This window comes from Mustela putorius, unplaced genomic scaffold (genome assembly GCF_011764305.1).
Source record: "Mustela putorius furo isolate JIRA1106 unplaced genomic scaffold, ASM1176430v1.1 tig00003854_pilon_pilon_pilon, whole genome shotgun sequence".
NCBI lineage: Eukaryota > Metazoa > Chordata > Mammalia > Carnivora > Mustelidae > Mustela > Mustela putorius.
The window spans coordinates 9868924-9881329 of NW_025422006.1; the positions used below are offsets into that span (position 1 = coordinate 9868924).

The window sequence follows — 12406 nt, forward strand, 5'->3', positions numbered from 1 at the left end:
CCTCGCAGGGTTTATAACCCACGGGGATCTCAGAGAGCAAGCAGGTACGCAGATAGGGAAGCACGCCAGTGATAGGTTGTGCTACCTTCTGTGAAGGTATATAGGAAGGAAGGAAGGAAATAAAGAGGGAGGAAGAGAAACTGCCAGGGGTGAGGGGAGATGGAGGCTTGGGGAGCAGCAAGTGACAGCGCAGTTAGGGAACAGCCATCCCCCAAAGTGCATTTGAGCTGTGGTTTTATATTGTGGGTTTTAAAAAATATTTTATTCATTTATTTGAGTAAGAGAGAGAGACAGAGGAGGGAGAGGGAATGGGTAGGGGGAAGGGGCAGAGGGAGAGAGAGAAAGCAGCAGACTCCCCGCTGAGCAGGGAGCTCGAGTACTCAGGGCTCCATTCCAGGACCTGGAGATCATGACCGAAGCCGAAGGCAGAGGCTTAACCCATTGAGCCACCCAGGGGCCCCTACAGGCATTGTTATAACTTGGGAAGTGACTTCTGAGCGGTGTGGTGAGGACAGGGAACTAGGAACCAGAACATCTGGCTTGAATCCTCTCGCTACAGCTTGAAAGCAAGTCACTTCCCTTCTCCGAGCCCGTCTCCCAGGCTGTTAGCAGAATAATTGTTCTCAGTGATGGTGGATGCCTCCTAAGGACCCTGCAGCAGCTCTGTGAACTGGGTTACCCGTAAGGCTTGGAGACAGAGGGGCTGGTCCCAGTCCTGACGGATGGGGCGACTGTTCATAATGAAGTTTGGTGCACCTGTGTCTGTGTTCAGGTTCCTACCTGCTGCCTCTCTGGGTTGGGAGGTCTTGGGCAGCGGGCCCGGAAGTGAATCCAGTGGGCAGGGAGATAATTCTAGCCACTTCTGTGTGATTGTCTGCTTCCTCTTGCTAGATTGGTATGAGGATGTATGTTGAGGAATGACTGACATTTAGTCTCCTGCTGGCAGGCCTTCAGGACAAGGGGGCAGAAGCTGTGGGAGTAGATGAGCTGAGGGGAGGGGGTGGAGTGGTTGAGGGTGGGGGGAGGGGCAAACACTGCTGTGGGTCTTCACATCCTTTAGCCCGTCTTCATGAGGCTGCTTTTGGAGGAAAGCCCATCGGACAAATACAGATTCTGGGGCCTCTGTAGGCACCACACACAGAGAAGTGGTAAGGTAAGAAAAAACATAAACCTTGGTGGAAGACTGAGGTCTTTGTAGAAAACCTTACACCAAGCACACAGATATGTGCGCTTGAATTTCCGTAAGTCACAATGAAGATACCACAGAAGACGGTGTCTCTGATCGTGCGTTTAACTGTACCTGCAGGTCTATTTCAGCATGATGCGGATTTTCTTTTTCTTTTCTTTTTTTAAGATTTTATTTATTGGAGAGAGTGCATGTGTAAGCACAAGCAAGGGGAGAGCCAGAGGGAGAAGCAGACTCCCTGCTGAACCAGGAGCCTGATGTAGGGCTTGATCCCAGGACCCTGGGATCACGACCTGAACTGAAGGCAGACTCAACTGACTGAGCCACCCGGGCGGCCCGGGATGTGGATTTTCTTAAATGAAAATTACGACCGGAGCACTCTGAGCAGAGCTTTAATGGAAGTGGATCAGATTGTGACCGTGGACCATAGAGAGGGTGGCAGGGCCAGGATTAGGCTGAAACAAGTGAGGCATTCACATTGGGCAAGGAATTTGAGGGTAGTTGGGAAGGAGAAAATCTCAGGAATGAAGATAAGTAATAGTTGGATGCACCATTTTTAAAAATCAAAATTAATGCAAAAAATCCGTAATGGACAAAATACTAAAATTTTAAGTAAAGACAGGATGTTATTGGTTGTTTTACACCTCTGCACTGTTGGACAAGGAAATGGTCATTTTCAAAGAGCCTGGGGTTCCCAAGCCCACAGGGCCATCACACCTCCCAGCTGGCAGGTGAATGAGGGTTGACGATGTTGAGCAAACAGCTTGGGCACCTCAGAACCTTCTAGATTGTCTTATGTTTTGATGGTAGAGCTTTCATGAACATTGTCAACTTGGTTAAAATATGAGTGGGTGCTTTGATAAGTGTATTTGGGGCAAACCGTCTTCTTTGTCCTCAGATTCTGATACAGACTGGCCAGCACTGCAGGTCTAGAATATGAAATTAATGATATTGATGGGGAAGTTGAGCTTTTCTAAGGCATTGAAGCTAGTGAGTAAGGAAAATTGAAAAGAGTTTTTTCATCTCTGCTTCCTTAAGAGAATGCTCAACAAACCATGACTTTCCCTTTCCCCCTACTTTCCCATTCTTCCACTACCGAATATTTTTTTTAAGTTGTTTTGTTTTCTTTAAAGATTTTATTTATTTGACAGAGAGAGATCACAAGTAGGCAGAGAGGCAGGCAGAGAGAGAGAGAGAAAGAGAGAGAGAGAGGAGGAAGCAGGCTCCCTGCCTAGCAGAGAGCCCGACACGGGACTTGATCCCAGGACCCTGAGATCATGACCTGAGCTGAAGGCAGAGGCTTAACCCACTGAGCCACTCAGGCGCTTCTCACTACCAAATATTTTTAAAGGGATTTCTTCCTCTGCCCGGTACTTTCTCTCAACACTGATCTTTCATGTTCATGGGTTTCTTTTCCACATGTAGGACACAGTAACTAAACCATTCTAGAGATCTGGTAAGTATTCTACGGTATAGGACTGAATCCACATGAAATCAGGTGTCTCCCCAGTCACCGCATAGAAATGAGGGCTCTCCTTGCCTGAGACCACTTGCCCTTGACCCTTGCCCTTGACAATCTCTGTACTCTTTTCCCTTCACTGCTGTTCTTGTTACCCCTCTTTCCTGGGTCTCCCTCAGTCCTCCTGACAGCTCTGCCCAGAAGGAGTATGGCCTTGTGTTCCTCATTCTTACTCTTGTAAGTGGACGGTGCTGCTCAAGATTCAGTTTTGTTCTTTATACAGAAATCGTTGGCACCACCAAACACAAGGCTTACTTCCGCCGTGCAGACTCTCAGACCTGAATCTGTCACCTCTTATCCCATGTTTCTGATGCTCTTTGGACCATTGGAGATCACACGGACTCTAGACTTAATAACATTACCCTGCCCCCAATGTGGGAATTCCTCCTACATTCCCTGCACATCATGTCTTATAATCAGCTTCACATGCTCAAAAGCTCTCTTCTTGACTCATTCCTCTCCTCTGCTGCCCAGAGCTAATAAAATATCAAGCTTTTTCTTTTGTATTCATCTTTTCCTTTCTGTTCTTATCACCATAATCTTTATTCAGAAATGTCATGCTTGGGACATGCATGGAAGGAGTCTCCTAGCACATTCCTGCCCTGCCACGACCAAATTCATATCCTACAGCCGAGGTTCAGTGTGTCACAGCTCTGCAAAAGAGAAGAAAAAACAAAGTAACAAGTATCCTCAGCATACCCTCCCTCCTGGCTAGAGAATAGCCAATACCAGTTAACTCACTGAGCTGATTATTCAAGACCCTTTCTAAGATGGGTTTTTTTTTGGGGGGGGGGGGAGGCTGTTGTTTTGAAACTTTTTTTTAGTGTAGCACAGATCTTAGGTGTATACACTGATAAATTTTGACAGACACATGTAACTATGTGACCAACATATACTGATCAAAATATGACACATTCCTATCAGACTAGAAAGTTCCTTTCTGTCCCTCTCAGCCCCTTGTCCCCTGTTAAAGTTTTTTCTATCGCATAGATTACTTCTGCCTGCTCTTAAGTGTCATATGGCTGGAATAAATCAGTAATTCCTATGTCTGGATTCTTCATTCTTCATAATGTTTCCTAGAGTCATCCATTTTGTTGTTTATATCAGTAGTTCTCTCTTTTTTATTGCCAAATAGTATCCCATTGTGTTGAAATATCACAGTTTGTTTATCTGTTTCCCTGTGATATTTGAACTGTTTCCATTTTGAGGCTAGAATACATAAACCCGCTCTAAATATTTTTGTCCAGAGCTTTTTCATAAGGGTCTGTTTTATTTCAGTTGGGTAGACCACTAGGAGTGAAATTGCCCACTAAGATCCTTTATATTTTGACCAGCTCTGCTTTTGTCTCTCTCTCCCTCTCTCCGTGTCTCCCCACCCGGCCTAGACATTGCCTCACCCACCCCTAATCTGCTCAACAAGATTATAATCTCTTTGAAGACGTCTTATTTCTCGTGGGACCTCCCACAAGGTTTAGGAAAGTTTTAAAAATTTACCAGCTATTTGAGAAATGTTATTTGTTTGAACAATACAACAACATGAACAAATCACTCGGCCCTTTCATTTCGCAGTGTTGGAGACAGGAAAAGCCCCAGGACTGAGATGTCCTGAGAGGTCCGCAACTCCCACCTGAGAGGAATCCATGGTTCACCCCCTCGTGCTCCGTGCCCCCCACTTCGTAGGCTCACTTAATGCCACCCTCTTGCCATACAAGCTTGTCACGGCTCTTCCCAGCCAAAGCGGAGGACGAACTCTGTCCTCCGAAGGGTAGTGACCAAGAGTACTGAGCCTCCGGACAAACAGCCTGGATTGGAATCTAGGCTCCAAAGCTGACTAGTTGATTGATTTTTTTTTTAAAGTTACTTACATTTCCCGAGCTTCAGTTTTCTCTTCTGTCAATGAGGATAACTTACTTCCTAAGTTTATTGTGAGCATTACATCATCATAACTACTATTTTTTTGAGTGCTTTATATTATCCAGGCACTGTTTTTTACACTTGCTAACAATCCTCACAACAACCCTGTGGTGTAACTCCTATCTCTGTTGTACGTCAGGGGACACTGAGTCACAAGGAAGTTAAATAGCATGTCGGTGATCCCACTGCTTGTTGATGGTGGGGTCTGAATTCAAAATCAAGCAGTCTGAGTCAAGAATGTATATATATATATATTTTTTTTTTTTAAGTCTCTCTTTTTAAAATTTTATTTATTTATGTTGACAGAGAGAGATCACAAGTAGGCAGAGAGGCAGGCAGAGAGAGAAGGGGAAGCAGGCTCCCCCCTGAGCAGAGAGCCCGATGCGGGTCCCCATCCCAGGATCCTGAGACCCTGACCTGAGCTGAAGGCAGAGGCTTTAACCTACTGAGCCACCCAGGTGCGCCTCTCTCTCTCTTTTTAAGATTTTGTTTATTTATTTCACAGAGAGAGTGACAGAGCACAAGCAGGGTGGACAGTGGAGAGAGGGAGAAGCAGACTCCCTGCCGAGCAGGGAGCCGGATATGAGGCTCCATCCCAGGACCCTGGGATCATACCTGAGCTGAAAGCAGGTGCCTACCCATCTGAGCCACCCAGGTGCCCCAAGAATGCATATACTTAACCCCTGTAAGAAACTGACTCCCACAAGTACGACAACACACACAGATGGTGTACCCAGTACATGTACCTCTTCAGTAAACATTATCCACTGTGGCCACCAACCACATTATGGCCACCATTCCTGGTTCCCATTTCTTTGAACATAATGCATTTTATAGATACCCCGGGCTTTGTCTGCCTTTCACTGAGGCGGTATACATTTGAATTGGTAGCATAAGGGATTCTTTGTTATGTCAGCTTTTGAGCTCAAGTTCTTCATGTTAAAATATAATCAGTATTTTCTTAGGGGGTGCTGGTGGTGGTACATACAGTCTTCTGACAGATATCTGTTTGGATGTGTGTAGACATGTAACAGACACCAGTAAACTGGATTCGTTCTAAGTGTCTATTAGTTTGGGGGCTGCCTCGAATCTGTGGGTAGTGCCCCTGAAAACCCTTCCAAACATCTTTCCAGGACTTTCTGTTACAAGAATCAGTGGAAATATGAAAATTAGTTGGTGGTCCAAGGGACGAGCAGGAGGGATCAGCAGCACCTGGAGAAGGCTGTCCGAGCCTGGGGACTGTGTCTTCCCTTACCCATCCCACACCCCCACCCAGGGGCAGTCTCGTCTCCCAAGATGGCCCGTCGCCAACCAGCCTCAGTTTGCTCCTGCTGCTTCATTTCAGAACCCAACCCCTACTTCACAGGGGAAAGGACCAGGTCTCTTGGAGTCAGCCAAAGTCTAGAGGACCCATGAGTCTAGCACTGCGGCCACTGTTTGTCATTGCCAGTCATCCTTAATGACTTGGGAGTGATTCCTCAGCATGGCTCTAAAACCTTTAAAGACCTTGTTTCTCATCTTTGCTCTCCATCCTACAACCTCCAGTTATGAGAACAAAGTCATCGATGTCTTGTTCCACGACTGCTTTGCTTCTCTCCTCCATGCGGTGCTTCTGCCTGCCTCGATCATCTTTGGTTAACCCCACACCAGCCATTCTGCCATTCCAGTGCACGAGGCATAGGTCTCCCAGCAAGCTTCACTTCTGTTTCTTGATCCGGAGATAAGAGGAGAATTTACAGTCATCTGATTGCATTAGCTCCAACCTACGTGGGGTGAACAATTAAATCACTGTGGAGAGAAAATGGGATTTAAAGATATGGAAAATGATTGAAGATGTTATTAAATTCTTTTCCCCTTGTATTTATTTCCAGTGAGTTCTTCATGCCCGGGCTGGTTGATACACACATCCATGCCCCTCAGTATTCTTTTGCTGGGAGTAATGTGGACCTGCCGCTTTTGGACTGGCTGACCATGTACACATTTCCTACAGAACTCAAATTCCAGAACATCGACTTCGCGGAAGAAGTATATACCAGAGTTGTTGTAAGTATATTCCTCGTGAGTAGCAGCGTGTTACGACCAAATCACCTGTAGACACGTCTATTTCTTGGGGGCATATTTTAGTTACAAAGCATAGGCAGATGAGGCTAGAGTGGACTGTGGAGACATTTTCAGTTTTTTTTTCACAGCCCCAGGTGTGTGTAGACCACCTACATCTTCTACACAAGCTAGCCCCTAGCAGAGAGAAACTTGAATCCAAGTCCTCAAATCCCCTATCTGGTGGGCTCTCTTGACTCTCGATCTGTTACTTCTTGTGTTTCAAGTTACTAAATTTGAGTTCCATGCACGTGTGTGTTCCCTTACTCCTGCCAATCCACAGTGCTGTTCTGGGGACCATATGGAATAGCTGTGTAACCTTTGGAAAGTTCCGTGACTCATTTTCCCCATCTGTAATATAAAGTAGAGATCATGATGGTAACTTCATAGGATTGTTATGATAAGTTAATATTTGTGAAGTTCTCAGAATAGTGCCTGACACATGGTAAGCATTGTATATGTTCGCCTTAAAAAAATGTAAGGAAATTTAAAATTAAAAGTTAAAATTACAGTTAAAGGGTTTCATGTTATTTTAGTAGCTTCCCAAAGGAGGGAAAAGAGGATGGTTTCCTATAGCGGGTAGTGGGAATGTGATGAGCGTTAGCACCACTAGAGGGGGCAATGGAGCTGGTTCAAGTCATTGACCAGTGACTGCTGAGTTCCCCAACTGTGTAGTGAGGGCTCAGAAGATGTCTTTACTTCCACTCTCTCAGAGAAATCAGTCCCCTTCTTTCTACCCCAAACCCTGTGCCAAATCCACTCAGCAACCAGAAATAGCTTCTGCAATGGAGAATACCTTTTGCAAATACCTTCTTATCTGACCCCTACCCTTTGTCATGCAGTGCGCTTAGTCTGAACATTTCTGCCTTGTTGTTGGACCCATAGAGGGTTTTTCTTCTAAAGTGTTGGCTGTGTGATGGTGACAGTATTATAAGCCTTATAAGGTTACCTAACCATTCTGCCATTTCCCCTGGTCTCGTATTATTCAAGCCTTGAGGAGTATAAGCGAGGACTAGCCTGTTTCCTTAATCATAAATTCAGTGTAATGGTGGTTCTTACCTAATTAGCCTGCATCCACCAGAAAAACTGAGAGGGACTAACACAGTGCATGAAATTGCTGGGCCACTGTGTTAATGAATTGTGTTAACCACACCAGATCTTTTCTCAAAATGTGTTTATCCCTCTCATTGTTCTTAAAAGGGTTGGAGATACCTTAAAATAACATAGTACACAGTGGAAGCAAATGAGTCATGAAAGCATGGCAGAGGGAAAAAGGGGGGAAAGAAAATAAAACTGAGAGGGAAACGTATACCATGGGGGTCCGTGCAGTTGTTAGAATTTGCCACAAGTTCAGCTTTAAGTTTCTAGCCGCTGACCCAGGGAGGAAAATCAGTGATGTAATTTGCACTGTGTATATGATAAAAAAGAAGATATTTGTTAAGGTAAAGCATTTCTATTCCTTATACTGATTTTCTTAGAAATTAGTTTCAATAATATTTCATATAGATGCATGCTATGTTGTCAAAACATATATTATTAAGGTGCTATAGTATTTTTAAAAAAACAATATATCACTGTTTTATGTTTAGACATTTAGAGTATCTAGTACCATATATCCTTCAGGCAGTACTCCATAAATACTACTTCTTGTAGCAGAGAGTTAAGTATTTAATGTCAGTGAGTACAAAATAGATTTTATTCTTGACAGATACTTGCATTGCCTACTCCTGTGTTTCTGGTGGTGAGCAGGCAGGCCTGCATACTTTAATGTCAGAAGAGCTGATGATATTGCTGAAATCTGTAGAAGTTGAGATTTGTTAACTAGAACCCATCCTTAGACTGAAGACTGCTCAGGGATGCTAAAACCATACATAGGAAGAGATCCAAGCCATTTTTGTTTGTTCGTTTTATTTTCTCCCTCATAAAACAGTTCTAGATCTATACTTCAGCAAATGGGTAAATCAAGACCCTAGAGTTTTGCGCCATAGATGATGTTGATCATTTACTATGCAAGCGATTTAAAATATATATTAGCAAACATCTCCCAAGATTACTTGGGAAAAAAATCCCAGTAAAGCAAGCCTGGATTATCCTCCTTTAAGCATTGCAACCTGCTGGGCACCTGGGTGGCTCAGTGGGTTAAGCCTCTGCCTTCAGCACAGGACATGATCTCAGGGTCCTGGGATCGGGCCCCGCATTAGGCTCTCTGCTCAGCCTCCTTCCTTCTCTCTCTTTGCCTGCCTGTCTGCCTAATTGTGCTCTCTCTCTGTGTGTCAAATAAATAAAATCTTAAAAAAAAAAAAAAACCATTGCAAATGGATGGGAAATTACAGTTTCCAACTACACTGGAATAAACTAAAAACACTAAAGGCTCAGGAATCGATACATCATATCATTTGCAGTCAAGGGATTGGAGAGTGAGATCCCTGGTAAAGGTGCCAAGATAAACTAGTTGCGAATATTCTGGGTGACAGAATGAATGTGCTTACTCTGTGGGGTTGTCAAAGATTCAACTGATGAATCCAGCTAATTCCAGAGAGCTGTCAAACCATGGAGGTATAAGATGAATCGAAAGAAAATAGGCCACTCTTTGCTCCCTCTTTCAGCCCAGTGGAAATGCAGATCATCTACTCTGTTAAGAAGCCAGCGCTACTCATCTTGAAGTTTGTAGTCATCCTATGTTTGGCATCTATTTTGAGCTCAAAAAACTTGGTCTCAATACCTTTCTTGTCAAGAACTGAAGGCTGGGGAAAGATTGAGAAACACTACCCACAGCCTGATGTTCTTGGTAGATTCTTATAAATGGGAAAGATACAAACTTGTCACTAACGGAAGAGCCCTCTTGAAAGCTTATGAGAAACTAGGGTGGCATTGGGTCCAGGATGCCCAAATATAGAACAAATGAAGACGGGAAGCGGCTGTATGTTAGGTGGCCTCCTCAGTTAGGATTTAAAGCCAAACTCCTTTCTTGCAATTACGTAAGTCGCACACATGTAGCTGCTTTGTTAAATGGGCTGAACTCAGTGGGAGCCAGTTAGGATAGCTTGGGGTTTCTTTCCTTTCTCCTCTCCCTCCTTTGTCTCCCCTTTTTCCTCTGTGGTTTCTCTCTGTCCTGTTCTTTAACTATAATTTGGGCAGGTTCTCGAACGTTTTATTTTGTCCCCATCCAACGTGAAAGTACAATTTCTCATCCAGTAAAAAAAGCCCTCCTCCCCTGCCTTAGAAAGACTTAATGTCCTTGTCTGTGTGGTGCTTCCACTGTCCTCCTAAAGAGCCGACACTTTCTATTTTGAGTTCACCTTCAAGCCTCGATGTGTGTAAAATTTTGAGAGTATAGAAAACATTAGATTGCACTTCTGTGTTAATTTGGAGTTCACTTTAGTCTGGCTAGGGCATGCAGCCTGACTTGGGACTCCGTCTCATGACCCTGAGATCGTGACCTGAGCTGAGATCAAGAGTTGAACTCTTAACTGAGCCACCCAGGTGCCCGCATAGATTTTTTTTTTTTAATCAAGCTTCCTTCTAGCCTTACAGATTGCCTCTTTCCTCTGGGATTTTTTTTTCTCCAGATTCTTTTTGCCTCCTCTTTTTTTATACTAACTTTCCTCCAGTGTTTGTTGAACCTTGAACGTACATTTCATATTTAAGTGCGATGCTCTAAAATACTGATTGGAAGTCTGGTTGGGGTGGCACTTGTTGATGAGGGAACTTTATTATAGGATAAACAGTGATGGCAGTGAACAGCCCTCTCAACTCTGGGCCCCAAATGCCTCTATGAGGATATCTTCCTTCTAGAACGATTCATCTTCTCTAGGAAAGAGTTCCTTAGTCCTGCCAGGAATGGTGGGACTTGCATATGGGACATTTTGGGGGAAAAGTGACCAAGGATCCAGAGGGTCAACCAGATTATCTACTTAAAACTCCTTCCATTCCCTGCCGTACCTTGCCATAGTGGGTGTCCAGTCTTCAAATACAACTGCAAGTTTCTGCAAGAGCAATTCTCTCCTCCAAGTATCTGGTTGGGGTGGTTGGCTGATTTCAGCAAGGAGGAGAAGGGTCTTGCCAGGTTTAATCATCTGTATACAGATGGCTAGCCAATTCCCTATTAACAGCTCGACACTTCTTTCTCTCCTTCCATAGTCACTTCCAGGTTTTCATTCTTTTTTTTTTTTTTTGTCTTCTAAGAGGATGAAGAATTGCTTCCTTTGCTCGTGTCTCTTTCTTCTGGGTTAATACATTTTATACTCCTTTACTGTTAGGTTAGTGGAAATGTGCTACTAACCTGCTAGGTTAAACTAGAAATCTGGCTGAATAATTTTGCCGTCTTGTAGAAAATGGAAAAAAAAAATCTCATTTACTCATCCCTGGATGCAATAAAGTTTGGAAATCCTTAAGTAATCCTAAAAACCAAGGAATTAATCGGTATTGCATTTTGTGAGCTCTGCAGCACGGAACGGTGTGAAATCTAGGAAATCAGAAGTACCAGCTTCTTCTCCAGCTCACACTTCCGGAATATAAATACTTTTGCCATTTACCTTAACCGCATTTCATATCAAGATGGCATACCTTTAAATAAAAACATTTTAAAATGAAAAACTAGAATTCTATTTCCTCTTTATTTGCCACGTGACTTTTCTGGGCACACGCGATTCATGGTTTTTTGTGATTTATTTTTAGAGGAGAACACTGAAGAATGGAACAACCACAGCTTGCTACTTTGGAACAATTCACACTGACTCATCTCTGCTCCTTGCAGAAATTACAGGTGAGGAAATGAAAGCGTGATTTATGGGCATATCAAGCCAAGACAGTCAGACCATGCCCAACGGTGACTTATACGTGTGGGCTGTCCTGCCTTTTAATTGCTAGAATTTGAGCGCTGCGTTTCTTGTGAGTAATTAGCTGTATGTGTATGGCCCTTGGGTGCTTTTTATTGTGTACATAATTTGATTATTTATTTATGGTTTTGGTTCCAGAATGATGCGTATGGGTGTGAATTTTGTGTATTAGTTTAGGGCGCTTGGGAACAGGTTTACTAATTCTCACTGTGGCAACAGTTTATTACATTATAATCCGTAGACACGTTTTGGCTGTTGACTAGGCTCAAGGCACTGTGCTAAATGCTGGGAACACAATGAAATAGAAAATAGTCTCTGCCCTTGAGGAGCCAGATGGGATTAACGATTAATAATCACACACCTTGATTAGTAACTGTATTAACAGCGGCTGTACTCTTGCTAGATGCCTGGCTTCGCACAGAGCACTTGCCGTGGATTATCTCAGCTCAGTTGCAAATAGCCATTGGAAGTAGGCATTCATGCCCTTGTGTTATGGATGGATAAACTGATGCTCAGAGGCCATAATGCCCAAGTCACACGGCTAGTAAGCAGATTGGAGACTGGCTTTAGATTAGTAATTCCAAAACTCGTACCTTGCACAGCCCCCAGAACGTAGCAGATGCTCAGTAAATACCACTGGCTGATGCGCTGATACTTCTGCTCGCTGGCCAAGGTAGTTTCTGCCAGAGGCTTAAAGGGTAGCACTGAAAATATGTATTGCTATTTTTGGAGGAGACAAAGAAGACTCAGAATCAGATCATCTGGAAAGAATTCAGAGAGGAGCCTTTGAATGAGCACATCAGGCCAAATTGGGGGAACATCAAATTCGGGGAGGAAAATGTCTTCCCAGCA

At 43.8% G+C, this 12406-nt stretch overlaps 1 protein-coding gene across 1 annotated transcript in view; it reads left to right on the plus strand.

Moving 5' to 3' along the window:
* Positions 1-12406, plus strand: part of GDA (guanine deaminase) — a 75632-nt gene that overhangs the window by 37040 nt on the left and 26186 nt on the right. The window contains exons 3-4 of the mRNA XM_004769209.3: positions 6491-6662; positions 11394-11481. Of these exons, the coding sequence (XP_004769266.1) occupies positions 6491-6662; positions 11394-11481 (260 nt within the window). The remainder of the gene's footprint in view (positions 1-6490; positions 6663-11393; positions 11482-12406) is intronic.